Source organism: Lagenorhynchus albirostris, chromosome 10 (assembly GCF_949774975.1).
Source record: "Lagenorhynchus albirostris chromosome 10, mLagAlb1.1, whole genome shotgun sequence".
Classification (NCBI taxonomy): Eukaryota; Metazoa; Chordata; class Mammalia; order Artiodactyla; family Delphinidae; genus Lagenorhynchus; species Lagenorhynchus albirostris.
In genome coordinates this window covers 96,727,875-96,755,494 of record NC_083104.1, presented here as the reverse complement: position 1 = coordinate 96,755,494, position 27,620 = coordinate 96,727,875, and the positions used below count along the sequence as shown (strand labels likewise).

The window sequence follows — 27,620 nt, the reverse complement described above, 5'->3', positions numbered from 1 at the left end:
TCATTTATTGATTCATCCAACACCGACATGCCAGGGTGATGAAATCAGAGATGGTTACCCTGATGCTTCCCATCTCACAGGAAATAGACTTTAGTTAACACAAAACAGACATACAAATGAGCTTTCAGGATCATGAGATGAATTGGCCAGGCCCCAGGCCTTTTTGATGAGGCAGTATTTCAGATGAGACCTGAAAGACAGAAGGTGTCAGCATGTGAAGGCTGAAGACAAGATTCAGCCAGACAGAAACAGCTAGAAAGAGCTGGGCTGGTTAGCGGCAGTGAGAGACCACCTCACGTCGGTCCTTGTTCCTTTAATGCCCGGAGCTGATTTTCATGGCTGTGAGGTCACCGTTCCTGCTCTGCTTTTTCTCCCGTAGCACTCTGCCCACCTTCCTGCATACCATATAGTTTCCTTCTGTGTGTAGCCCTTCTCCCCTCTCGCCACACGCAAGCTCCTCGAGGGCACCTCCACACTTCTGCTCGGTTTCTGACACGTAGGAAGTGCTCAATCAGTGTTTACCAAACGGGTGGATGGATTTCGAGACCCACAGCTGGGGTCCTGAGGAGCTGTCCCACAAACGGGAGGGCCTCAGGAATGGAATAGCCTCTCAGGTCCTTAAAGGGCGGAGAGCTTAGGAATATTTGTTAATTTAATGAGGTGCGGGGACCTTACCGACACCCCCTGGAATGAATCCTGTTACAGATGTTTTTTTGGAGATGGCAACAGATACCACAAGGTTTCTTACCAGTGACCTAAATTAAATTTCCCAAGGGAAAACCTCTCTTGCTTCTAGGCCTTCATACATATTATTCTTACAGCTTGGAATATTCTTCCCCTCCTCTTGAGAATTTTTGTCATTCTCGAGATCTCATTTTCTGGGGGAAGCCTTCCAAGATACCTCTGCAGCACTGCTCCTCTGTGCTCCCATAGGCCCCGGTATCCCCCCGTCATAGGACTTATCATGTTTTGTGTTGTCACTTTTCTAATTTGTTGGTCTATTTATAACTCATCTATCCCATCCCCATTTGTCCCGAGCACCAAGTGTAATCGTAGCTTAACAATTACGTGTTGAATGAATTTTTAAACTTTGCAAGCCTTCCAAATGACCCATCCTCTTCTCATTCATTTTTACTCGTCTTTAATTAGGGTAGGAACACTGTCTGGCACATAGTAGATACTCAATGTGGCAGACACTATGACTTGTCTATCCAAGAGCCACTTTTCTTCTCTTCTTTATTAACATAGATCAGCTTTAACCCAGGGATACAAAATGGCCACCGAAGTACTCAGTTTCCCAGCTTCTCTTATTGCTATGTGTGCCACGTGACACACTCCTGGCCACTGAGGAGAAACCAGAAGTCTTCTGGAGAGGGGTGGGGGAAAGCTTTTGCTTTCCTAATGAGAAGAAAGTACAGCAACTGACTGACAGTAACAGTAACTGTTTCAGCTCTTCCTTATTTCTTCTTACTCGGAACTCACACTCAAGGCCTAGACTGCTACAGCTATGTTTTTAAATTTTTTTATTCAAGTATGGTTGGTTTACAATGTTGTGTTAATTTCTGCTGCACAGCCAAGTGACTCAGTTATATGTCTATATATATTCTTTTCCATATCTTTTCCATTATGGTTTATTACAGGATATTGAATATAGTTCCTTATGCTGTATAGTAGGACCTTGTTTATCCATTCTATATATGAGTTTTCATCTATCTGCTAATCTCAAACTCCAAGTTCATCCCTCTCCCGACCCCCTCCCCCTTGGCAACCACAAGTCTGTTCTCTATGTCTGTGAGTCTGTTTCTGTTTCACAGATAAGTTCATTGGTGTCATATTTTAGGTTCCACATATAAGCGATATCATACGATATTTGTCTTTCTCTTTCTGACTCATTTCACTTAGTATGATAATCTCTAGGTCCATCCATGTTGCTGCAAATGGCATTATTTCATTCCTTTTTATGGCTGAGTAGTATTCCATTGCATATATATACCACATCTTCTTTATCTGTTCATCTGTCGATGGACATTTAGGTTGCTTCCATGTCTTGGCTATTGTAAATAGTGCTGCTATGAATGCAGGGGTGCATGTATCTTTTTGAATTATAGGTTTTTCTGGGTATATGCCCAGGAGTGGGATTGCTGGATCATATGGTAACTCTATTTTTAGTTTTTTGAGGAACCTCCATACTGTTCTCCATAGTGGCTGCACCAATTTACATTCCCACCAACAATGTAGGCGGGTTCCCTGTTCTCCACACCCTCTCCTACTGCAGCTATTTTTTGAAGACAAAAGAACCTAGGTCTGTGATAACAGCATTGAGACAAGGTATGAGCCCTGGGCTGCCTACCACAAAACATTTTACAATGTGAAACAAATAAATCCCTATTTAATTTACTTTTGGTTCGTTTTTTTAATTTCATACACCGAAAGCATTCCTAAATTATACACGTATGACTTCTCAGCATTCAATCTATTTGACTTCTTAAAGGATTTGACCTCTCACTTCTCTCAAGGTCTTACCCAGCTCTATGCAGGTGAGGCCCAATTCCCCATTTTATGAAACTGAAGACTGAAACAAACACATGATCTTGCCACACAGAAGCAATAATGAACATTTTGTTATAGAAAACGAACCAATGGTAATAACCTTAAATGATACCACGAGACCCAACCCTCATTCTCATTTTCTTACCCCCTCTCCTCGGAAGCCACAGCTTTCACGAAGTTTATGTAAATCTTTACAGTCCTTTTAAAGATATTTTTACGTATAACTTTATTTGTGTGTAATGAAGTATTTATCTGTGTGAATTTACATAATTGGTTAACCCACAAATAAGGATGATTTCATCTCATTTTGTCTGATACTTACACCTCATTTATTATTTTTTTCTCTTGTTGCCTTAGTTAGGGTCTCCAGTTCAATCTTGATCAGTAGGGGATATAGCAGGCACTCTGGTCTTAAAACCAACTTTACAAGAAGTACCTGTAATATTTCACCTTTCAAGTCAGGGAAGTTTCTTCTTTTTCCGATTTTTCATTTCAGTTATTGTATATTGTACATTTACTTATTTGATAATAATGGCTATTTAACAATATTTTATAAAAGTATTTTCTTATATATGTAAAGTTTTAGATCATGATAGTGTAAAGTTTTTAACATTTGATAAACATTTGTTAAAGCATTTAAATTTTAGATCATCATTTAGTTGATGTTGTAATCAGTTTCCAAGACTCGTTCTGGGGAAGCCAATTGCCATGTCACGAGGACACTCAAGTGACTGTCTGTGGAGCCCCATATAGAGAGAAATTGAGGCCTCTTTTTGTCCTTATAAAAAAAGGAAATTTGGACACAGAGATAGGCATCGAGGGAAGCTGATGTGGGAGGGATACAGAGAGAAAACACCATGAATAAGCCAAGGAGAAAGGCCTACAATAGATCCTGTCCTCTGGGCCCCCAGCAGAAACCGACGCTGCTGACACCTTGATTTTAGACTTCTAGCCTCCAAAACTGTCTCAGTAAATCTCTGCTGTTTAAGCCACCCAGTCTGTGGCCTAAACTTTGCTACAGAAGCCAAGTATGAGCCAAATGTTGCTCTAAGTTCCTGTGTTGAAGTCCTGACCTCCCAGTACCTCAGAGTGTATTTGGAGGTAGACCTTAAAGAGGTGATTCAGGTAGTGAGGTCTTTAGGGTAGGTCCTAATCCGATATGACTGATGTCCTTATAAGAAGAGATGGGGACACGACATGCACAGAGAGACGATCATGTGAAGACATGGGGAGAAGAGAGCCATCTACAAGCCAGGGAGAGAGGTCTTACATGAACCAACCATGTTAGCTGACACCTTGATCTCTGACTTCTAGCCTCCAGAACTGTGAGGAAATAAATACATTGTTTAAATCACCCAGTCTGTGGTACTTCGTTGTAGCACCCCCAGCAGACTGATACAGTGAACCACCTTGGGCATGGGTGCTCCAGCCCTGGTTCAGCCTGCAGATGACTGTGACCTTGGCCCACCTCCTACTGCCACCTCACGAGAGACCTGTAGCCCGAACCACAGCTGAGCTACTCCTAAATTCCTGACTCACAGAAACTTTGAATTAATCAATGTTTGTTCTTGTCTTAAATCATTAAGCTTTGGGGTAATTTTTTTTTACATATGATAGATAACAGATACAGTGAATTAAAGAAATAAGATAATTAACTCTATTTAATTGGTAAGGTCCGGAAAATTCCATATGCCACTCAGAACTCAGTTTGACACTATGAATACCATCTGATTTTGAGACCTGTTGTTTCAAAGAAACAATAAGCTCTACTCTGTACTCAGCTTTAAGTTCCAAAATTACCTTCAGTTTCAGTTCAAATGTATCATGCATGAAAAGCAGAGGCCTTATATTTTTTGATTTGTCCATGTAGCTGGACAAATCAGAAAATTAACATATGTGGGGATCAGCTGAACTCCTTTTTGGCAGTGTTTTCTCCAGAATGGCGTTCGATATTAGCCTAACGAGCGTGGGGTCTAAACCAGACTTCTCTCTGTACTTGTATACAGTCTCAAGCAAGCAAAGAAAAGAAAGATTGGCAAACTTGGCAGTGTTGCCCATGGTACCTTTTGATGGCCACCAGCTCCCCTGATTCGATACTCTTGCCCATCAGCACACTCCCATAAGTGCCGTCCCCCAGCTGTCTCATGGTTGTGTATCGGTTCATCTTGGAAAAATAATGCAGCACAAGTTGTTGACTGAAATGACTTCCTTGTTGAATATAAATGCTTCTTTATTTTTGTTCGTTTTTGCCCTTAGACTGTTGTTGCTACACTGGTGACAGGCTTGTCATCATTAAGCACAGGCTCTTCCCCAAGATTATGTAGGTTCATAAGATATAGCAATAAGGAATCTGGCAAGGAAACAGTGCTTCCATTCTTATGAACACCCTGTAAAAAAAGCAAAACAAGAATAAAAGGGATTTTCATTAAAGAACCTCTTCCAAAATTTTACTGGTAACCTAGGAAAATTATAAATACCAACGTGTTAAGCTTGTGTCATTAAATCAATTGTGCGATGCGAATGATGTTCACCTATAAAAGACTGATGGTACTCACTGGTGAATGCTTCCTTTACACGGTGCCATGTTACTTATCCCATGAACGTTCAATAAATACTGGCTTAATGATTTGCATGATTGCTTTTTTTACCGACTATATAATGTAATCTATATTAGTCCAAATCAGCTTTTGGGAAGTCAGACGCTCTACTATGTCCATTCCTTGAATCAATGTTTGCATCATATTTAATTTGGACCATAATCCCTTATTTGAAACTCCTGGGCCAGATGTGTTTGGAATCCAGGAATTTGCGTATTTTAGAAAAGTAATATGGTCCGTAACACCTCCCAAGCCTCATCTTAATGTGTCCGTAGAAAAATGTTTGAAAAGTACACTAAGTAAAATAAATGAAGACCATAAATGACCTTGCGTCATTCGGGTCATGTTTTGTTGCAGATGAATTTGCACAGATTAACTTTTTATTTTTTATAATTTTTTTTTTTGTTCGTTTGTTTTTATTTTTGGCTGCATTGGGTCTTCGTTGCCGTGCTGGGCTTCCTCTGGTTGTGGTGAGTGGGGGCTACTCTTCGTTGCGGTGCGGAGGCTTCTCATTGTCGTGGCTTCTCTTGTTGCGGAGCATGGGCTCTAGGTGCGCAGGCTTCAGTAGTTGTGGCACGTGGGCTCAGTAGTTGTGGCTCGCAGGCTCTAGAGCGCAGGCTCAGTAGTTGTGGCTCACAGGCTTAGTTGCGCAGCATGTGGGATCTTCCCGGGCCAGGGAGTGAACCCACGTCCCCTGCATTGGCAGGCGGATTCTTAACCACCGTGCCACCAGGGAAGCCCCAGATTAATTTTTAAAAATTCATCTTTCAGAGCTTTGAGGGTTTCAAAACTACAGAAAAGGGATTGTGGATCTGTATATATTTGAAGGGTACAAGTTTCTCTAGGTTCTGATTTTGTAACTATGATTAAAGAAAACACACAAAGCACATAAAGCCTTAGTGTCTACCTCATTAAAACAGCGTTCAGTAACTTCCTCCCATTGTTCTGTCTTAGTTCTGCATTCAAGGAACAATTTCGCATTTCATACCTGTTTATCATTCTTATGTTGCTTTAAAAAATCTCTGTCATTCTGTTACAAGGCTGTATGCTTAGTTACAAAGTGCAACAACATGTTTGGCACTATCAAATAGTTTGTTTTAAAATGCCTTTTACAGGGACTTACCTGGTGGCTCAGTGGTTAAGAATCCGCCTGCCAATGCAGGGGACACAGGTTTGAGCCCTGGTCCAGGAAGATCCCACATGCTGTGGAGCAGCTAAGCCCGTGTGCCACAACTACTGAGCTTGCGCTCTAGAGCCCGCAAGCCACAACTACTGAGCCCGCAAGCCACAACTACTGAGCCTGTGTGCCACAACTACTGAGCCTGTGAGCCACAACTACTGAAGCCCGTGCGCCTAGAGCCTGTGCTCTGCAACAAGAGAAGCCACCGCAATGAGAAGCCTGTGCACCGCAACAAAGAGCAGCTCCCGCTCGCTGCAACTTGAGAAAGCCCGTGCGCAGCAATGAAAACCCAATTCAGCCAAAAATAAATAAATAATAAATTTGAAAATAAATAAAATAAAATACCTTTTACAGGGAATTCCCTGGTGGTCCAGTGGTTAGGACTACATGCTTTCACTGCCGAGGGCCCGAGTTTGATCCCCGGTTGGGGACTAAGATCCCACAAGCCATGCGGTGTGGCCAAAAAATAAAATGCCTTTTATAATCTGGTGCTTCACTCAAAGATTTTTTTTTTTTTTTTTTGCGGTACGCGGGCCTCTCACTGTTGTGGCCTCTCCCGTTGTGGAGCACAGGCTCTGGACACGCAGGCTCAGCGGCCATGGCTCACGGGACCAGCCGCTCTGCGGCATGTGGGATCTTCCCGGACCAGGGCACGAACCCGCGTCCCCTGCATCGGCAGGCGGACTCAACCACTGCGCCACCAGGGAAGCCCAAAGATTTTTTTTTCCCACTGTTGCATGATCTCCATGACATAAAATCATAAAAATTGCTTCTCTATTAGATGCAGAAATTTAGGAGCGACAAGAATATGTTTTAGTTGTCAAAGTACCTAAGGCTTCCAAAAATAGGTTTTCTGAGGAAACATGGCAGAGAAGTGCGCTAAAGCTGTGTTGTTTCCTTTATACAGGAACACATTTGTCCACAGGAAACTTTGGAAGAAGCTGTGGGGCTTTTAAATAACAGGGAGTGTGTGTTAATTTGTCATTTATTTTACTTCATATAGATAATAACCACTTCAAAGGCACATGAGAGGTCGTTTAGGCCATGCTAACTCTGTGACCAGGATCTTGAAAAAGAGATCACAATAGTAAATTCCAGTTCTATTTAGTGGTTCCTTCATTTTTCTCAGCTTAAATCTGAGCAAATGGTCTTAACACATGCCAGCAAATGGTTCCCCATTTGCCTGAAAATGAAGTTCTTTTGTAAGTGGTCATTACATTATACACAGACACAGATTCTAAATATTAAGGCATTAATATAGAGAAAGGTAACACCCCGCCTCCTCACATATTTCCTGACCAAAACGTGTATTTGCTTTTCTTCATTTTTCCTTTATCTGGATAAGGAAATAGAAGTTTGAAAGCTCTTTGGGGGTTTGTTTTGTACCCTGTGCTATGATTAAACAAAACGTGGACTCTGAAGTGTATTTCTTCTGATCACTTAGACTCTTATTAAATCAGTATTCTGCATTTTATTATCAGCATGTTAAATTGTTTTTCTTTCTTTCTTTCTTTTCTTTTTTTTTTTTTTTTGGCTGCACCGGGCAGCTTGTGGGACCTTAGTTCATCAGTCAGGGATTGAACCCCATTCACCGCAGTGAAATCGTTGAGTCCTAACCACTGAACCGCCAGGGAATCCCTAAATTGCTTGACATTCTTTTCTAGCTTTTCTGTTTAAGGTGACATACACTTACCTCTTTTAAGGAAATGTGCTTTCTAGAGGTTTACTGATTCTTTCTGGTTAAGTAACAATACAGAGAATAAATTTGTCCAAAAGGCCATGGTGTTTATCATATCAGTAAAATTATACAGTAAAAACACAGAGGGATTAAATGACCTATGAGCAGTCAGAGAATCAGTGATGGAGTCAGTGGAATACTTGCATTAGCCTGAAGCTGTTTGGGTTTTTAGTGCAGTCCCCAACTGCTAAACAACCCATTCTTGCCAGCTTTTACAATCACTGGTGCACCTAAAGGAACCACCCCTCTCCGCTGCCAAACCATATAGAATCTACCCCGCAATGAAAGCTGCCCACCCCCTCCACCCCCTAAAGATTCCTAACTCCTCACCCTAAAACACCAAGATGCTATAAACAACCGGGAAAGTGCACAGGGTGCGCCCCACCCTGGCTACACCCTGGGGCTACATCTGTCTCATCCTGATACCTGGAAGGACTTAGTGAAAAATTATAGGCCAGAAACAGTGAAGGGAAAGAGTGTGAGGGGGGGAGAAGGGAGTCTTCCTGGAGTTCCTTAAGAAAATTATTATTTTTACCCAACCCCCCAAAATTATTTAATTAAGAATTTTAATGGGATAAATAGCATCTTCTTTTCTTTGCAAAATCTGCTGCACATGCAACAAATTGTTTTCTTGTTCATACCTCACTGAGGACAGGCATTGAGGGTCTGAGAGGTAGGCAGTTAGGTAGGCACTTCTGGAAAAGGACAAATGGCTTGAGAAGGGAGTGAAAGAGGGAGCGGCACAGATGGGGAGAGAAGTTCAGAGGAAGAGATGCCAGAAACATTGAAACTTTCCCTTGCAGCGGCTCAACAACCTGCAAAAGTGGGATTAACTGCCTCTTTCCGGTCCACTATTAAGACCATCAGCCCACCATCATCAGTACTGTTAGCACAACAGACCATTCAGTCATTGGCTCCTTTCTGCATTGTCCTGGAAGCCCAACCGGTTTTGGAGTGGCTATTGTAGAAACTGCACTCCAAGCCTAACCAATCATCTTCCAAATAAACACTGGAAACGCAAAGTTTGTTTCAAGTGCTATAGCATAGGATACTTATATTCAGGGAAAAATAAGTAAGGGACACAGCCATTTCCCAGTTTCTTTCGTTTGAGGGGTAAACATTATGGATATGACATAGATTTTAAAAAGCTCTGATTTGTGGCTCTCAGAGAACTGGGCCAGTTTACTAACCTTTAAGTAACACAAGTTTACATACCATGCTCCCAAACAAAACTTTAAAAAGGCCTCTTTTGAGTCATGTTAAATACAAAATAAACAGCTCTCCAGGGTGAGAAGCTGACCATTTCAACTGTCCCCTTATCCCCCTAAAAATATAAGGATAATGGCCTAATGGCATAGATATATAAAGGTAAAGGATTTTTTTTAAATCATTACTCCCATGTACCTACTCACTGATAGCATATAAACAACTATTTTTATCAGTGTAGAATAGGAAGGTCCTAAAGAGATTACTAGTCAAAAACAGTATATGTAACTTAAAAGACAGACTGCCTATGGGTCCCCAGTTCACACCCAATAATATTTCTCTGCAAGTTACATATATTCTTCTCTGTGGACCTTTGGAAAGCTAACTCTGCAAAACAGGGATGTATTGACATGATTTCTTATGCACATATTTCCATATATATGCAACAAAGCAAAACAAGTAAATGTAATGTAACTATGATCCTCAATTAATTTAATAGAACTGTTAGGAACTTGGAATTTTCTGCAGTCCAGCTCCAGTACCTACTGACTTCCTTATGAGTTATACAAACCTTATATTCTGGTTTAAGGAAAAAGACATTTATTTAGAGGCTCAATTATAGGCCTGCATTAGATAAATGCCCTTATCATTTCTCTCCCATTCTAGTTGTCTTACTTTTATCGAAGTGCGCAATTACTGTAAACTTGAGCTTTATTCTCAACAGCTTCTGCCAGCTAATAAGGGATTTAGATAGGATTAAAGAAGATTAACAGAGAGGGCAAATGGAGGGTAAAATTTGTGTCTGCCCAATCACTGAGCAGATAATGTTTCCATGTCTTCAACTTGTCTTTGTAGAATCTGCTGTAACGTTATTACTCTAAGGCTGGCATTAACGTTTGTTTAAAAAAAAAAAAAAAGTAACGCCATAAAAACCATTAAGTCGTTTCAAAAGCAAAAGAGAAAAAAGATTTCAAACTAACCAAATCATACGTTTACAGAAATTAAAAGGGGAGATTTTACAATGGGAAAACAGGATTCTGTGTTAAAAAATAAATAAAAGCATGGTGCTCTGTGCTAATATTCACAAACTTTTAAAACGAAGCAAAACCAAACCAAAGTAACCCATTCCAACGAAGAGATGGTACAGCCAGCTTTGCGTAGGCAGAAGGTGGCCGCCCTGGGAGGGAGGGGAGGGTTTGTCCCTTCCCGGTCACTCGGCGGTGAACAGGGCGCGGGGCTGATAAAGGAAAGCCAAAAGGCTGGAAAGTAACGTTTGCTTCCGCCACTATTTCGACTGAACGGGTCGTTTTTCTCATTAAAATCACTCCGATAACTTTGACTCTCTTTATGAGAATTCCGTTACAATTAGAACAAATGCCTGATCATTTTAAAAGATTATCTAAACACAATCACATACATTTCTTTCCTTTTAGAATTGAGATTACAAACCACTAAAAAGCCAGTTTTATTGCTTCCCCTCCCCCGACTCCAGCCCTGTCCTTAAACTGACCATGTCTCAGTCTTATTCGTAGTTAAGAAGCAGTTTTCGTTCCCAGACGCTCTGATCTTTTCTCGCAAACCGGGACTTTTAAAAGACTCCCGTCTGCGGGCAGGGCTCGTCCCCGAGGCCCTGCGTGTCCGGCCGCAGCGGGCAGGTGATCCCCTGACCCCCCCGCGGTTGGCTCGGCGTGAGGACTGGGGGCGCCCGCTGGTCCACCCTGTGCCGGGATTCCGCTTTTACCTGGGAGTCATTTGGGAATGCACGAATGAGGACTGAATTTGGACCCAGTTTCTCTTTCTTCTTTCTCCTTTTCAATTTTGTAACAGTTTTGAACTCAATTCCACTGCCTTCTCCAGACCTGATCCCGCCCCTCACTCCTAAAAGTAGCGTCCTCTCCAGCCTAAGCACTAAAGGGAGCGGGGGAGAGCAGGGGGTGCGTTGGGAGACCCTGGGGTAGAGGTTCGGGGGTGCGGGTCCCTCAGACTGATGGATTCCCGCCGTCATCCTCCAACCCAGGACTGACCGCGCTGTCTAGGAGCGCAGGAAAGTGGTCGAGGGGGTCTCGGAGCGAACCGACAGCTATAGGAGCAGGTTGACCGCCTCCTGCCCGCCCCGCCCCTCCCCGAATTCACCTCCCTCCAGTCCCTCCCACTACCAGTGTCCAGGCCCCTTCTCTCGGCGGAGGTTGGCGCTGGTAGGACAGGGAGCCGAGGGGACATGCCGGGCCGCCTCGCAGGACAGGCTCGGGCTGGGTCGGACGGAGGGTGGCGGCCCAGCTGCCCGCTCGGGATTACCTGCCAGTGCCGGCCGCTTACCTTGTTCACTCCCTTGTCAAGCTCTGGCGTGCTGTGTGTTTCATCTCCTAGGAAACCGCGGGGATGCTCCAGCTCAGCCCGCCCGCTTACGCCCCGCCCACGGGGCGTGATCGAGCCGGAAGGCCCCGCCCACTACGCGCACGCCCCGCCTCCCGAGGGGCGGGGCTTCCGGGGACAAGTGGGTGTCAATGGAGTTAGCGCTCTGCGCCGTTTAATTTGGGGCTTGGGAGAGTCCTGATTACATTTGTAGTTATTTATTGGAAGTTGGTTTGTTTGCTCTTTATTTTGTTTGCTCCGATTCATTCTACAAAGTCTTGATTCATTGACTCTTGTTCCCAGACTTGTGAAGAGCAAGTGGAAGGCTACGTTTGCCTCCTGGTCCTTGTATTTGTCTATACATGAACTGCCTGGGGAAAAACTGCACTGGGTTGCAAGTCCAGTTGCAATCCAGAGCAGTCAACTCCTCAGGTATGTGTCATCTCCATTTTCACTTATTCGTTCAGAGTACTTACTCGTAGCAGTCACAGTGTTAGATCGTAGTGATCCCAAGGTAAATGAGTGAATGTGTGAATAAATGAGTTGCGAAAGAAGGGCACACTTGTGTTATTACCAAAAAACAAACAACAACAACAACAAAACTCAATTGGCTAGCAAAAAAAAAAAGCCCATAAATCAAAAGCATGAGACATGGGGTAGTGATGTACCTATTAGTAATTATCCATTAGGTGTCAGGCTCTGGACCTGGCACTGAGAATAATGCCAGGGTAGCAGGACAGACATGTTCATGGTCCTCTCACAGCTTAAAGCGAAAAAGACAGGGGAAGTAAGAAGCATAAGTTAGATCATGGAGGTCTTATATGCCCAGTTATGAAGCCTAAGCCTTATCAGGCAGTAACTGGGGAACCAGTGAAGAATTTTCTACAGAGGAGTGATATGTTCACGTTTGCATTTCAGAAAGATCACAAAAGCAGCAGTGGGTAAGGTGGATTTCAGCAATGATTGTAAAGGCAACAGAATAAAAAGGAGGCTATGGCAATTGATCAGGAAGAAACGATGAGGATCCAACTGTAGCAGCGAGGCTGGGAATAGGACAGAGAGGGAGAGAATCCAAGGATATTTAGGAGTTAAAAGTGACAGGACCATGTGGCTTAGATGAGTGGTGTCATTCCAGTGCTAGGATCCTCTGCACCTGCCTCAGGGTGATCCCAGAAGTTTCAGGCAGAAGCCAGGGAGGGCTCATACCTAGGAGATCAAAAGACATTGAACCCAAAACACTCAATTGGAACTTCAGCCACAAAACATCCCTATGGATGACTTTGACCATCTTGAAGGGCCACAGGACAGGGTTGGGAACCTGAGATCTGGCCTGTCTGTCAAGAAACAGATACTTCACTGTGTTATGTTTAAACAGATTATTCAGTTCACTTCGTTCCTTTTGCAAATAAGTCTAGAGTCTGTCTTGCTTCAGAGGAAGTCATAAATTATATCCTCTCAAGTGTGTTTGCTTCTGTCAAATGAATTTGAGGAGCTGATCTTTATCAATATGTTTCTAGGTCCAGCAACTTTGTTTATATGTTTTATTCACTGACTTAGAAGATTCTACTGTAATATGATATATCATCAAATTCCTGCCCAAAATGAAGTTTGAAAGCGCTGAAATAAAAATTTTTAAATACTAGAGGGATGTCATAAAGACAAGTGACTATTGAAATTAAAATTTTCATTCCCAGCTTTTTTCATTTCTTAAAATGCATACTTTTTGATTTGGGTTATGATGAGACATTTGGGGGAGGTTAAGTTTAAAAACTCAGGAAATCAATGCAGCTTTTTAAAGTACAGGAGGTAAATGTAAGCTTCACATTTTTAAAACACCACACAAGTCTTTGATTGATAAGTATAATTTTTAATTGGTTTCATACGGATGGAGACTTTAGAGGTATTTATGTAGATATGTTTGTATTTTATTTATTTATTTGTTTGTTTATTTATTTATTTATTGGCTGCATCTCCCGTGGCTGGCAGGATCTTAGTTCCCCGACCAGGGATTGAACCTGGGCCCCTGGCAATGGAAGTGGGGAGTCCTAACCACTGGAGTGCCAGGGAATTCCAGATATGTTTTAATTTAAATGTCAAGATTTATGGGGTTTTTTTTAACAGAAAAGAGTTTGTTCTCTTAAGTTTACCAGTTATTAATTAAAAATTAGTCCAATTCACTAGATATTTCAGTTCATGCTCATTTTTTGTTTACTTGTGAACAGTCTCACAAAGCCTAAGTCTTGGGTGAATTAGGACAAGTAAAGTACTTTTTCCTGAGGATAAATGTAAAAACATAACTGCAAAGACTAAGTAGCAAAGGAGAAGGAAGCTGATTCACACTCCAAACTCAGATGAAGTTCAGCAGTTGAATGTTTTCACGGGACTCCAGAGAGTGGCTGAGGTGGAGCTGAAGAAAAGAGGCTTGGCTGAAAGTCTGTGAAAGAGGCAGACCCCAGGTCTTATCCTCAAGCCTGTCCAAATGGGCGATGCCCCTCGCTAGCACAGCAGAAGGCTGGATGAGGCAGCTCCTGAAAATAGGCAGGTTAAGAAAGAGAGTGCATTTTGAATGGTGAGACCCTGGACCACTTTCTCTGCTTGGCTTCCAGAAAGATGGCAGCTGGCTCATGCCGTAGGTCATAGATTAGAACAGTACTTTCTGGGCAAGTGGATTCGAATAAGAAAAAATCCTGCAGGTCCTGAGAGTTGAGTCCCCCGGATTGACAAGCCCCATCCAAATAAGGACTGTGACCACTACTTAGGGCACTGGTTCTCAAATTGGGCTGCACATTGGAATCAACTGGTAAGATTTACAAAAAATACTCATGGCCTGTGTCCCACTCCCAAGGTAATCTGATGTCATTGGTCTGGGTTGCAGCATGGGCTTTGGAAGGTTTTAAAAACACCCCAGGTGATTCTCATGCATGGCCAAGTTTTAGAACCATTAGTTTAGGGAAGATATTAAACCTATTTTTCACCTTGCCCAAATTCTGGTTAAATAGCTTTGTATAACCTACTAGTAAAATATGCCGCCGTGTTCATGGCAGCATTATTCGCAAGAGCCAAAAGATGGAAACAACCCAATACCCACTGATGGATGTGACTGGATAAACAAAATGTGGTCTATACATATTACACAATGGAATATTATTCAACTTAAAAAGGAATGAAATTCTGATAGATGCTACAATGTGCATGGACCCTGAAAGCATCATGTTGAGTGAAATAAGCCGGATATGTCATGATTCCACTTATATGAGATTCTTAGAATAGTCAAATTCGCAGAGATGGAAAGGGGAATAGAGCTTACCAGAGACTGAGAGAAGGATGCATGGGGAGTTACTGTTTAACGGGTATAGAGTTTCAGTTTGGAGATGAAAAATTCCTGGAAATGGATAGTAGTGATGGTTGTACAACATTATGAATGTTCTTAATGCCGCTGAATTGTACACTTAAAAATGGCTAAAATGGTAAATTTTATGTTATGTGTATTTTAGAACAATAAAAAATATTTAAACAAACAAACTAGGCCAAATAAGGACCGTGAGACTCTTAAGGAGATTCTGTGACTCAGAGGAAACAGAAACAATACAGGGAACGTCTTCTTAAAAGGCAATACAAACCAAAACTATAATTCATATTCTCCAAGCCATAAAGAGAAAATACTGTGTCTGTAACAGGAAAAGGATCCTATAATAGGAATTAATATTCAGGGAATAATAAAGAGCTCTTAGAAAATAAAACTAGGGTAGCAGAAATCTAGAATAAATGAATAAAATAGTTGAAGATAAATTTAAGGAAAACTCCCAGAAATTAGGACAAAACAACATATAGTTTTTAAAAAAAAAACAAGAGAAAAGATTAGAAAATAAGAGGATCAAGTATTTCCTCTAACTAATGAATGTGCAGAAGAAAAGAAAGAGGAAGTGGAATCAAAAATCAAAAAGTAACACAAGAATAGCACAGAATTGAAGGACACTTGTTTCCAGATTCAAAGAGCCCACCAAACACCCAGTAAAACAATAGGGGGAAAACCCACACAAAGACACATCACTGTGAAATTTCAAAAAATTAGTGATAAATAGAAGATTCTATAAGCTTCCAAAAAGAAAAAACAGGTCACACACATGTGATTAGGAATCACAGTGGTAAATGATGCTGAAAACTGGGAATATATCCAAGCAAACAAAAAACTCTTAGCAATGAAGAGACCATAAATTCAATAGCTGCCCATTTCCACACCTCAACAAACACAATTCCAGATTTCTAACTTCGGAGCAACCTGAATTATATTGACAGTTTCCTCAATTTTCACATTCACTTTGTACCAAATGATATATGCTGGAGGAGGGTTATCATTGGATTTGATCAGTGGGTATCACTCTTGCTGGGTCATTTTAGGAAAAAGCTGTAACATCAAAATGTGCAGGATTGCTACGTATTTCTCTGCTCTTTGCATTACCAAGAAGGGGTGGGACATTAAGTGATCCGCAATGTTGACCTTAGTTCATACTCCTTCCATCAACCTAAAGAGGTTTTTTTTTTTCTTCAAGTGCCTTGACATAATCCCAAAATGGATATCCATCTTCAAGAATATAGCAGTTTCTCACCAAACACTTTTCAGTAGGATTAAAGGATTTCTTTTTAGACTATTTGCCTCTCTCCAAAGTTATTTCATTTCTAGAGAAATGTTCATACAGAGGCTACTATTTTATTCGAGGAAATGCAAAGAATTTAGCTTCTAAAAATTTGAGGCAAACTTTACATACATTGAAATGCCAGACCTTAAGTGTCCAATTAATCAGGTGTTTATAAATGTGCACACCTGTGTTATTACCGCCTGGATCAAGATATAGAACATTCCCATCATCCCAGAAAGCTCTCTTGTGTCCCTCAACAGCCAATCCCTACTCCTTTCTCCACAAACTTCAACTGATTTCTATTATCATATATTAGTTTTACCTGTTCTTGAACTTCATGTAATTGGAATCTGGAGGATTTAGTCTTTTGTGCCCTGATGCTTTTGCTCAACATAGTGTTTTGAAACTCATCTGTGGTGTTGTGTTTATCTGTAGTTCATTTTTGAAATTACGGAATAGGAGTCCATCATTTGAATTTACCATCATTTATTTGTTCATCTTCCTGTCAATTGACATTAATTAATATAAATAAAGCTGCTATGATAATTCCTGTTCAAATCTTTTAAATGAAAATATGTTGTCATTTCTTTTGAGTAAATACGCAGGAGTGAAAAGGCTGGATCATAAAGGAGGTGTATGTTAAACTTTAAACGAAGTACCAAATGGTTTTCTAAAGTAATTGTACAATTTAACAATTTTACCAGCAACGTAGGAGAATTCAACTTTGCCCCACATCCTTGCTAACATTTGGCACTGTACATTAAAAAACAATTAGCCATTCCACTGATTGCAAAATTTCTCATTTAGTTTTAATTTACATTTCTCTGATGACTAATAATTTTGAGACTCTTTTCATGTATATATTAGCCATTCATACGTTTTCTTTTGTAAAGTGACTATTCAAGATTTTTGGCAACTTTTTATTGGGTTGTTTGTCTTCTTGTTACTGATTAGCTTGAGTTCTTTATATATTCTGCATACAAGTTCTTTGCCAGATATATGTTTTGCAAATATTTTCTCTTTGTGGCTTGCCTTCTCATATTCTTAACTATGTCATTTGATGAGCAGTGGTTTTAGATTCTGATAATGTCCTATTTATGTTTTTTCTTTAACAGCTAGTGCTTTTCATGTTCTAAGAAATCTTTGCCTACCACAAGGTCACAAAGATATTCTCCTGTGTTTTCTTCTTGAAGCATATTTATACTTTTAGCTTTTACATGTAGGTCTATTAACCAACACAGATTAATTTTTTTCTGTATATGTGGGAGTTGCAGTTTATTTTCCCCCCAGGTAGATATGTAATGAATTACATTATTTTAAAAAATATATTAATATTTATTAGCACAATTATAATGATCAGTATTAATATTTAATGTTCATTCTTAACATATGCTAATATGATAATATAACAGATTATATACAACAAATATTTAACATATTACATTCTAGTCACTCATCTAGGTAAGTGGATCATATTTTTGAGTTTGAAAGGTTATTTTCTTTTTTTAAATTATTTTTTAAATTGAAGTATAGTTGATTTACAAAGTTCTGTTAGTTTTAGGTGTACAGCAAAGTGATTCAGTTATATCTATTTTATATATGTGTGTGTCTGTAAATCGCAAACTCCTAATTTATCTCTCCCCTGCCTTTCCCCTTTGGTAACCATAAGTTTGTTTTCTATGTCTGTGGGTCTATTTCTGTTTTGTAAATAAGTTCATTTGTATCATTTTTCTTAGATTCCACATATAAATGATATCATATGATATTTGTCTTTCTCTGTCTTATTTCACTTAGCATGATAAACTCTAGGTCCATCCAGGATTACATTAATTTTTTAAATGTTAAGTCAAAGTTATAAACCCCACTTGAAAATGATGTATTATCCTTTTTATATGTTGCTGGGTTCAGTTTAATAATATATCCATAAGAATTTTTCAATTATGTTCATGAGGGATATTGATCTGAATTTTTTTTTCCTTGTAGTGTTTTGTCAAATTTTCATATTACGGCTGTGCTAAACTTGGGAAAACAGGAAGTGTTCCTTCCTCTTATTTCCTGAGAGAATTTGGGTAGACTGATACTAGTTTTTCTTTAAATGTCTGATAGCCTTCAACGGTTTAATTATCTAGGCCTAGAGTTTTCTTTGTAGGAAGGTTTTTAATTACAAATTCATCTTCTAAAATAATTATAGGGTTATTCATAATTTTTATTTCATTTTGCATCAGTTTTGGTAAGTTTCTTTCAAGGAATTTTCCTCATTTCATCGCACTCGTCTAATGTGTTGCCTTCCAGTTGTCATAATCTTTCCTTATATCCTCTGGATGCCTATAGGATGTGTCTTTATTCTGCCTTCACTTTTTTTTTTTTAATTTTATTTATTTATTTATGTTTGGCTGTGTTGGGTCTTCTTTTCTGTGCGAGGGCTTTCTCCAGTTGCGGCGAGCGGGGGCCACTCTTCATCGTGGTGCGCAGGCCTCTCACTGTCGCGACCTCTCTTGTTGCGGAGCACAGGCTCCAGGCGCGCAGGCTCAGTAGTTGTGGCGCACGGGCCCAGTTGTTCCGCGGCATGTGGGATCTTCCCGGACCGGGACACGAACCCGTGTCCCCTGCATTGGCAGGCGGACTCTCAGCCACTACGCCACCAGGGAAGCCCCTGCCTTCACTTTTGAAACACATTTCTGCTGGATATAGAATTCTGGGCTGATGTGTTTTGTTTTGTTTTTCTTTTGGATATTTGAAGATGTGATTCTGTCCTCCATTATTTCTGATAAGTCAGAAGTTATGCTTATTATTTTTCCCTCATTTTGTCTGAAGATTTTAAGATTTTATCTTTGATCTATCAACTGTTTGCCCATGATGAGCCCAGGTGTGATTTTCTTTGTGTTTATCATTTTTGAGATGCACTGATCTTTTCGAATCTGTCTGTTGTTTTTCCACCAGTTTTGGGACATTTAATAGAGTGATGATTTTTGTTTTAAGTAGTCGATTATGTTACTGACTCATTTGTGGATGCTTGGTATTGCACTTTTTTTTTTTTTTGGCTGCTCGGCTTGTGGGATCTTAGTTTCCTGACTAGGATTGAACCCAGGCCCCTGCAGTAAAAGCACCGAGTCCTAACCGCTGGACCACCAGGGAGTTCCCTGGTATTGAACTTTTGAAGATGGATTTGTTTTAGTTTTGCCATTAGTTTTAGGGTACATCCTTTGGACCTAGGATATAAACTTTACTCCCTACGGCCCTTCCAGGGTTTCGATGGAAAGCCCATGGTGTTTGCCAGGCCCAACCTGGGGAGACTTAACTCCTCATTCTGCCTCCGTTGCAGCCGGCAGATGAGACAGTTGCTGTGTTTCTGCAGCTTTTTCAGCTGTTGCTTTAACAGTCCCCTTGGAATCTCGTCTACGCACGCACAGGTCAGGGGTCAATTTAAAGTGAGTTTGTACCTAGATTTAGGGGGCTTCCTCCCTGTGGCTTCTCTTTTCCAAGCTTCCTTCCTCAATTTCCAGCTGCTCTGGCAGCCCCAGACTCCATCCTCTGACAAGCCAGAAATGCTGGGTTCTGCTCCGGTTCCAGCTGCCCCGTGTCCTGTGGACTGGGATGTGTCCTGAGGAGAGAAGCTGTGTAGACGTGGACCACAGCCATCGTGGTTCCATTCCCTCCAATTTCTACTTGACTTTGGTGATTTTTCTAAGGCCTTCACGTAGTTATGCTTTATATTTGTCCAGAGTTTATAACTGTTACCTGAAGGAGAGTTAGTTCAATACAAGCCACTCCACCATTTCCAGAACTAGAAATTCAACAATTTACTTTTGAGTGTTGATACTTCAACTATTCCAGAGCAATATTGTATTCTGTGACCTTAATATTCCTATTTGTATTTTGAAGGACTGATGTGTAGATGTGTAACAGCAAAATGGCAAAATATGTATTCTGAGTCTCAGCATAACATCAGGATTGGCGGTGGCTTAATGTAATCATTATTTGGGGGAGTCCCTCCTATACATCCTCATCCTTGTGCTTTCCATAAATTGTTTCATCCTCAAATAATAAATTTTTCAGTGGTTAAACCTTAATTGAGGACTTCCCTGGTGGCGCAGTGGTTAAGAATCCACCTGGCAATGCAGGGGACACAGGTTCAGAAAGCCCTGGTCCGGGAAGATCCCACATGCCGCGGAGCAACTAAGCCCGTGCGCCACAACTACTGAGCCTGCACTGTAGAGCCCTTGAGCCACAACTACTGAGCCCACGTGCCACAACTATTGAAGCCTGCGTGTCTAGAGCCTGTGCTCCACGGCAAGAGAAGCCACCGCAATGACAAGCCCGCACACTGCAACAAAAGAGTAGCCCCCGCTCGCCACAACTAGAGAAAGCTTCCGCGCGCAGCAATGAAGACCCAACGCAGCCAAAAAATAAAAAATAAATAAAATCCTTTAAAAAAAACCCTTAATTGATGTTTCTTCCAATTCTCCTTACAGGATGGAGTGTTGAAAAGAAGTGTGTATATTTTTAAACTACCAGCATATTCCTTATCAAAGATTGGCAGCATATCCTTCAGTACTTGATTCCTATCAAGACAAGGGCTGACCTAGCAGCTTCACGGTTCTTTAAGACTGCATTTCACATTTGAGCTTTCCCTTTCCTAGGAAGATAAGCATTCTTGAAGATGTCATTACATAGCCTTCTCAGAACTTCCAACTGATAATATTTTGTAAGCCTAAAATCAATAGAGAATCTCTGAACTTCTTAGTACTTAAGATCAGCAATAAAATACTTGAAAGAACAAGAAAAACTTAACACTTGTATATATCCTATTTTCCAAAAAAAAGAGTTCTATTAAAAATATCTTTCAAGGGCTTCCCTGGTGGCGCAGTGGTTGAGAGTCTGCCTGCCGATGCGGGGGACACGGGTTCGTGCCCCGGTCCGGGAAGATCCCACATGTCGCGGAGCAGCTGGGCCCATGAGCCATGGCCGCTGAGCCTGCGCGTCCGGAGCCTGTGCTCTGCAACGGGAGAGGCCACAACAATGAGAGGCCCGCGTAACGCAAAAAAAAAAAAAACAAAAAAAACACAATTGAAGTATAGTTGATTTACAATGTTCTGTTAGTTTCTCTTATACAGCAAAGTGATTCAGATATATATATTCTTTTTCAGATTCTTTTCCATTAGAGTTTATTATAAGATATTGAATACAGTTCCCTGTGCTATACAGTAGGACCTTGTTGCTTATCTATTTTATATATAGTAGTGTGTGTCTGCTAATCCCAAACTCCTAATTTATCCCTCCCCCCCTTTCCTTTTTGGTAACCTTAAGTTTGTTTTCTGTGTCTGTGAGTCTGTTTCTGTTTTGTAAATAAGTCCATTTTTATCATTTTTTTTAGATTCCGCATATAAGTGATATCATACGATATTTGTCTTTCTCTGTTGGACTTACTTCTCTAGGTCCATCCATGTTGCTGCAAATGGCATTATTTCATTCTTCAAAAAGTATCTATGATGTTCCAAACAGAAGGGTTAGCGGGTCAATGACTGCTACTGTGTTATATTCATGAGTAATTACTAAGTAATGATACTTTACATGTGAATAGCATTTTACAACCAACCAATTACAAGTTTGATTGTATGCTGACGATTCCCAAACTTGTATCTCCAAATCTGTGCCTCCACCCTGTACTCTAGACTCAGATGCCAACAGCCTACTCAACACTTCACTTAGAAATCTACGAGTTTGAACTTAACATGTTCAAACGCAGCTCCTTGCCCCACTCTCTCCTTGCCCCACTTCCCCAAAGTACTCCCCCTTCAGCTGTCCCCAACTCAGTTGATATAGATATATCACCACTGCAAATGTCCAATTAAAAAAAGAAGAATTCATCCCTTACTCCATTTCTGCTTTTTCTAGAAGGGGGTGTGTGCCACGTGGATTGTGGGATCTTAGTTCCCCAACCAGAGATCAAACCCGTGCTCCCTGAGGTGGAAGCATGGAGTCCTAACCACCAGACCGCCAGGGAATTCTCCATTTCTACATTTTAGAATTGATTTCTGACTTAGTTTAGAATTTCCCTTGGAGAACACTTGAAGAGTAAGAGGTAATTGTGGGAGTTCAGATTATATTTATCCATTCTTTGCTGGATTATTTAAAGTAGGTATATTTATATTTTTGAGAACAACTTTTACATTTACAGTGCAAGGAATACTCTAGAAACTCAAGGTTTTGGAATGCCTGATGTTACTAGCCAGCAGCCATTTTTGATTTACAATCTATTACAAATACCTGAGAAATCACCTTGAAATTATTTTCCTGGCATTCGCACAACTGATACAGGTCGCTGATAACATTTGTTATTTTGTCACCACTTGCTCCGCCCTTCAAGTTCAGCAAATGCTTGGTATAACATTTCCCAGACTCAAGGCAACTTGTCCTCGTTAAAGAAATGAATCTCCAGGGTCTCATGACAATCATGCGTATCTCTTCAATATTTTCCACCAGCAGCGCAGACTGTAGAAGAATATCATTTGCTACCAAATAGTAGCAAAGGAAGAGTTACAGATTACTATGGTGAGGTTACCATGCTAATGAGTAGACAAAGTCTTACATATATTAACTTTGCGTATTATTAGTTCTCTTTTCTTCTCCACATAAAATATAGTTTAGTTTTTTAATGCATAATCTGGTCTAATCTTAAATTATGCTAATTAAATTTTGTCAAAACAAACCAAGCCTTTAAAGTCTAAGTATTCTAAGCTGTGTTTTATGTTTAGGCAGTTTGTAAGTCTGGCCTGAACTTTTGTCCAGAGGGAATCATGGAAGAATACAAAACAGGAGATGTGTGATGGAATCGATATTTGAAATGTTGGAGTCTTACCATGTATCTTCCTTCCAAGGATGTCCTGAGTCGCAGTCTCAGGAATTCACGGATTCCAAGATCCATGGAAAAGATTCTATGATAACAAACCGCTTTTGCTTAATCTGATGCGTTTTTCTCCAGTCTTTTCCTGCGTGTCTTAGGTGGGTTGCTTCTAAGCAAACTTCTAGACCACATCCTTTTTTCTGGCCCACATTCACTCTTTATTTTAGATTGTAAAGTACGTTTCCCATATTTCTGTACAAATCCTCCAAATATAATTTAGAACCTCTGCCCCTGAATAAGGAGAGATTTCAGTTTCCCTGAGAGGATGCAACTACAGCCCTCAATTCTTCCCAGAAAGGAACTGCCTTCCCCATGTTCACTGAGGTGCATGGAAGGGCTGGGTCCAAATCCCAGCTCCCTCTAAACAGCTGTGGGAGCCCTGGCAGAATCCTTTCTCGGCTCACTATTTTCAGTTATGTCTGAAGCCCATGACCCTAAATGCCACACTATACTACAGTCCCATCTCTGCTGGAGGTGACTGCAAATATTTCTAGATATTATCATGTCCCATCTGAGTCTTTTCTTCTAAGCTAAATATCCCTGGTCCCTTTAATCCACCTTTATCAAGTGGGATGGTTAATTTTATGAGGTTACTGGCTAGGCTAAGTTGTTTGGTCAAACATTATTCTAGATGTTTCTGTGAAGGTGTCCACAGATGTGATTCACACTTAAATTGGTCGACTTCGAATAAAAGCAGATTGCCCTCCATCATGTGCCTGGACCTCATCCAGTCGGTTGAAGGTCTTAAGAGGAAAGACAGAGGTTGCCTGAAGAAGAAGCAATTTTGCCTCAAGACTGGAACTAGAAACCCTGCCTGAGTTTCCAGCCTGCTGTCCTGCAGAATTTGAACTCAAGACCTGTAACATCACCTCTTGCCAGAATTGCCAGCCTGTGGGCCTGCCTTACAGATTTCTGACTCGTCAGACCCCACAATTGTGAGCCAATTTCTTAAAATCTCTCTCTCTCTCTCTCTCTCTCTATATATATATATATATATACTCATCTAGAGATATATCCTATTGGTTCTTGCTAAATTTGGTCCAAGCACCACCAGTCTGATCAAAATCCTACACAAGAAAAAAATGCCTTTAAATAGGACACAAGCGGGACATAAGGTTTTTGATACATAGATAAGGACATTTTTGTCCTAGTGAAAGGCTCTGCTCTGTCATTCCTTTGTGCCTGGGATTTTGCTGTCAAAGGTGGGACCCAGGAGGAGGAATATTTATTTTTTACTTTTTAATTTATTTTTCGGGTGCGTCAGGTCTTAGTTGCAGCACATGAGATCTTCGTTGGGCACGTGGGCTTCTCTCCAGTTGTGGCGCGGGTTCCAGGGCACGTGGGCTCTGTAGTTTGCGGCTCGGGGGTCTCTATTTGAGGTGCACGAGCTCAGTAGTTGTTGTGTGTGGGCTTAGTTGCCCCGCGGTATGCGGGATCTTAGTTCCCGTGTCAGGGATCAAACCCACGTCCCCTGCATTGGAAGGTGGATTCTTTACCACTGGACCACCAGTGAAGTCCCTATTTTTTACTTTAAATAGACCTTATTATTTTTTTTTTTTGCGGTACGTGGGCCTCTGACTGTTGTGGCCTCTCCCGTTGCGGAGCACAGGCTCTGGACGCACAGGCTCAGCGGCCATGGCTCACGGGCCTAGCTGCTCCGCGGCATGTGGGATCTTCCTGGACCGGGGCACGAACCTGCGTCCCCTGCATCGGCAGGCGGACTCTCAACCACTGAGCCACCAGGGAAGCCCTAAATAGACCTTATTTTTTAGAAGGGTTTTACATTTACAAAATAATGGAGAAAATGGTAGAGTTCACATATGCCCTGCACCCAGTTTCCCCTATTATTAACATCTAATATTAGTATTGTATATTTACTATAATTAATTGATACTTTTTTTTTTTTTTTGCCGCACCGCGAGGCATGCAGGATCCTAGTTCCCAGACCAGGGATCGAACCTGTGTCCTCTGCATTGGCAGGAGGATCCTTAACCACTGTGCCACCATGGAAGTCCCTGAGGTGCATCCTTGATACTAGGATTGTTAAGGCTCCCCAGGTGATTCTAATGTGTAGAGGGATGTTGTGAACCATAGAAAGAGGCAGTGAGAGACCATTTATCACTTTCTTTTGTTGTTTGTAAATTCTATTTCCAGTGGTTTTCTTAGCACAACGTCTCACAGAATATTAGTTAAAATCATTCCATAAGATCCGAAAATTTTGGGGCTTCCCTGGTGGCTCAGTGGTTGAGAGTCCGCCTGCTGATGCAGGGGACACGGGTTGGAGCCCCAGTCTGGGAAGATCCCATGTGCCACGGAGCAACTGGGCCCGTGAGCCATGACCACTGAGCCTGCGCATCCGGAGCCTGTGCTCCTTAACAAGAGAGGCTGCGACAGTGAGAGGCCCACGCACCGCAACAAAGAGTGGCCCCCACTTGCCACAACTAGAGAAAGCCCTCGCACAGAAATGAAGACCCAACACAGCCAAAAATAAATTAAAAAAAAAAAGATCCTAAAATTTGAAAAGAATTCTGTTATCTTCTCCAACAGATGTTCCATAGAAACAATTTGTCAGAGGTTAGGTTCAGTACTTTAAAGTTCTTCCAGGTAAGTATATCAAGTCTACTCCAAGACTATGCACTATTCATGGAGAGGAAAGAATGGTTAGCAAGTGAATACCTTGTGTTTCTGTTCAGTGCCCCGTGGCACTAGTTGAGTCTAACGGGGGACAGTTGATCACAGGGGTCACCTCTCAGCCTGGCCTCACCTCCTTTGCATTATCCTCTGCTCTCAATAGCTGATACAGTAGGTGTCTGACTGAAGGCATGGACTCAGCCCAGTCATGAGCTGATCAGAACAAAGTATGTCAGAAGCTTTGGCTGCTCTAATTTACACCGGCTGCATTTGAAGGCTATAAATTAGGAATCAAATAGTTATTACTCATAACACATAGTCATAATTAATATTTCATATTAGTAATATAACGATTAGGCCCTTGTAAGTTCCCTACTTCCTTTCATTCTCCACAAAACTCTTTTGCCCCCTAATAAGATCAGCTTTTTAGAGCAACACATATGACCCAGAGTCTAAATCCTCCTGCGCCTTCTTCAGGTGGCTCAGTTTGCAAGAACTCATCTGTGCTACACAGACACTCTGCCCTGGAACCTGGCTCCTTGGAGGATGGCGTAGCTGGGGCCCCCAGCCAACACTTGAGGTATGTTCTGTCTTCACCCCCTCCCCTGGGATCAAGTCCCACAGCCTGGCTTCTGAGTGTTGCCCACTGTCTGGACTCCTCAATACTGGGGTTACACTTGCAGATGTCCAGCGTCACACCTGGGCTTGTTTGCCCCATAGGCTCCAGCTTTATACCATCTTGTTGTCATCACCATTTCCCATTTTCAGCTGAGTCAGTTATTTTCAGCCCCCTGACCCCTTGCTCTAGGAAACTATTGTTACTGAGTCCAAGCTCATACTGCTGGCTGAGTGACAGGCCAATAAATCAAGGTGTTACGGCAAGGAATAGCGACTTTATTCGGAAAGCCAGCAGACAGAGAAGGTGGCAGGCTAGTGTCCTAAAGAATCTTACCCAAGTTAGAATCCAGGCTTCTTTTATACTAAAAGAGGAGGGAGTATAGCCGATAACTGCAAACTTCTTGGGGTCGGCCAGACCCCAGAAAGGATGTGATAGTCCTTTGTTCTAGCAGTTGTCCAGGTAGGTCCAACCATAAACCTCCAACATGACAAATGTTATTCTCTGTTCTGCAACTTTTTATCTTTGTGTGAATGAAAAATGTCATACCTTTAAAGGTCAAGCCTGGGAGACAGAGCCTTGAGAATGGGCTATCCCATATATTTCAGGCTCTAGGCAACCTTCTTTTACAAAGGTGCAGAGCCAGCATGACTAAGCACAGGCAGCAGAGCACAAGCTCTCAACCATTTGCATGATTTTTTTTTTTGCTTTTTCTTGTAACATCTGTGCTATTATTTGCTTAATACTTTTCCTTACGTTACCTTGCCTTAAAACAAAAACAAACATTGTTTTGCTTTGTCTAGGCAAAAATATCCTGAAATCATAGGTTTGATGTGTTATTTATATCTTTCCCTATTACACATTAACATGAATCCATAACTATTAACATAAAACATTGGTGGACCGTCTAGAATCACCCTGTAACCCGGAGCACACTTGTACCACACTTTGGGAAATGCTTACCTCAGGGCTTTGCCTAGAGTCTGCTTCCTCCCATCCCTGCCCTTTCTACCCACACTGCGGGGATTCTTTGCATCCAGTGTTAGGACATAAATACTTAGAAGTAATAAAACTCTCTACTTCATGCCAAGTACAATACTTGCGAAGTACGAATGGGATTTCATTGATAAATAACTAATCAAAGCTAATGTAATGTGGTGCTTAAAAGCAGGGTCTCTGGAGATGAATTCAAATTCCAGCTCTGCCACT

General features: G+C 41.3%; 2 protein-coding genes across 4 annotated transcripts in view; both read right to left on the bottom strand.

Annotated features, from left to right (window-relative positions):
- MAK (male germ cell associated kinase) overlaps positions 1–4,714 on the bottom strand; it is a 40,916-nt gene extending 36,202 nt beyond the window's left edge. For all 3 annotated transcript variants that reach the window (XM_060164280.1, XM_060164281.1, XM_060164282.1), the window contains exon 1: positions 4,614–4,714. In XM_060164280.1, the coding sequence (XP_060020263.1) occupies positions 4,614–4,714 (101 nt within the window). The remainder of the gene's footprint in view (positions 1–4,613) is intronic.
- The window catches only part of NEDD9 (neural precursor cell expressed, developmentally down-regulated 9), a 503,823-nt gene that overhangs the window by 115,453 nt on the left and 360,750 nt on the right, over positions 1–27,620 (bottom strand). The gene's annotated exons all lie outside the window — the stretch shown is intronic.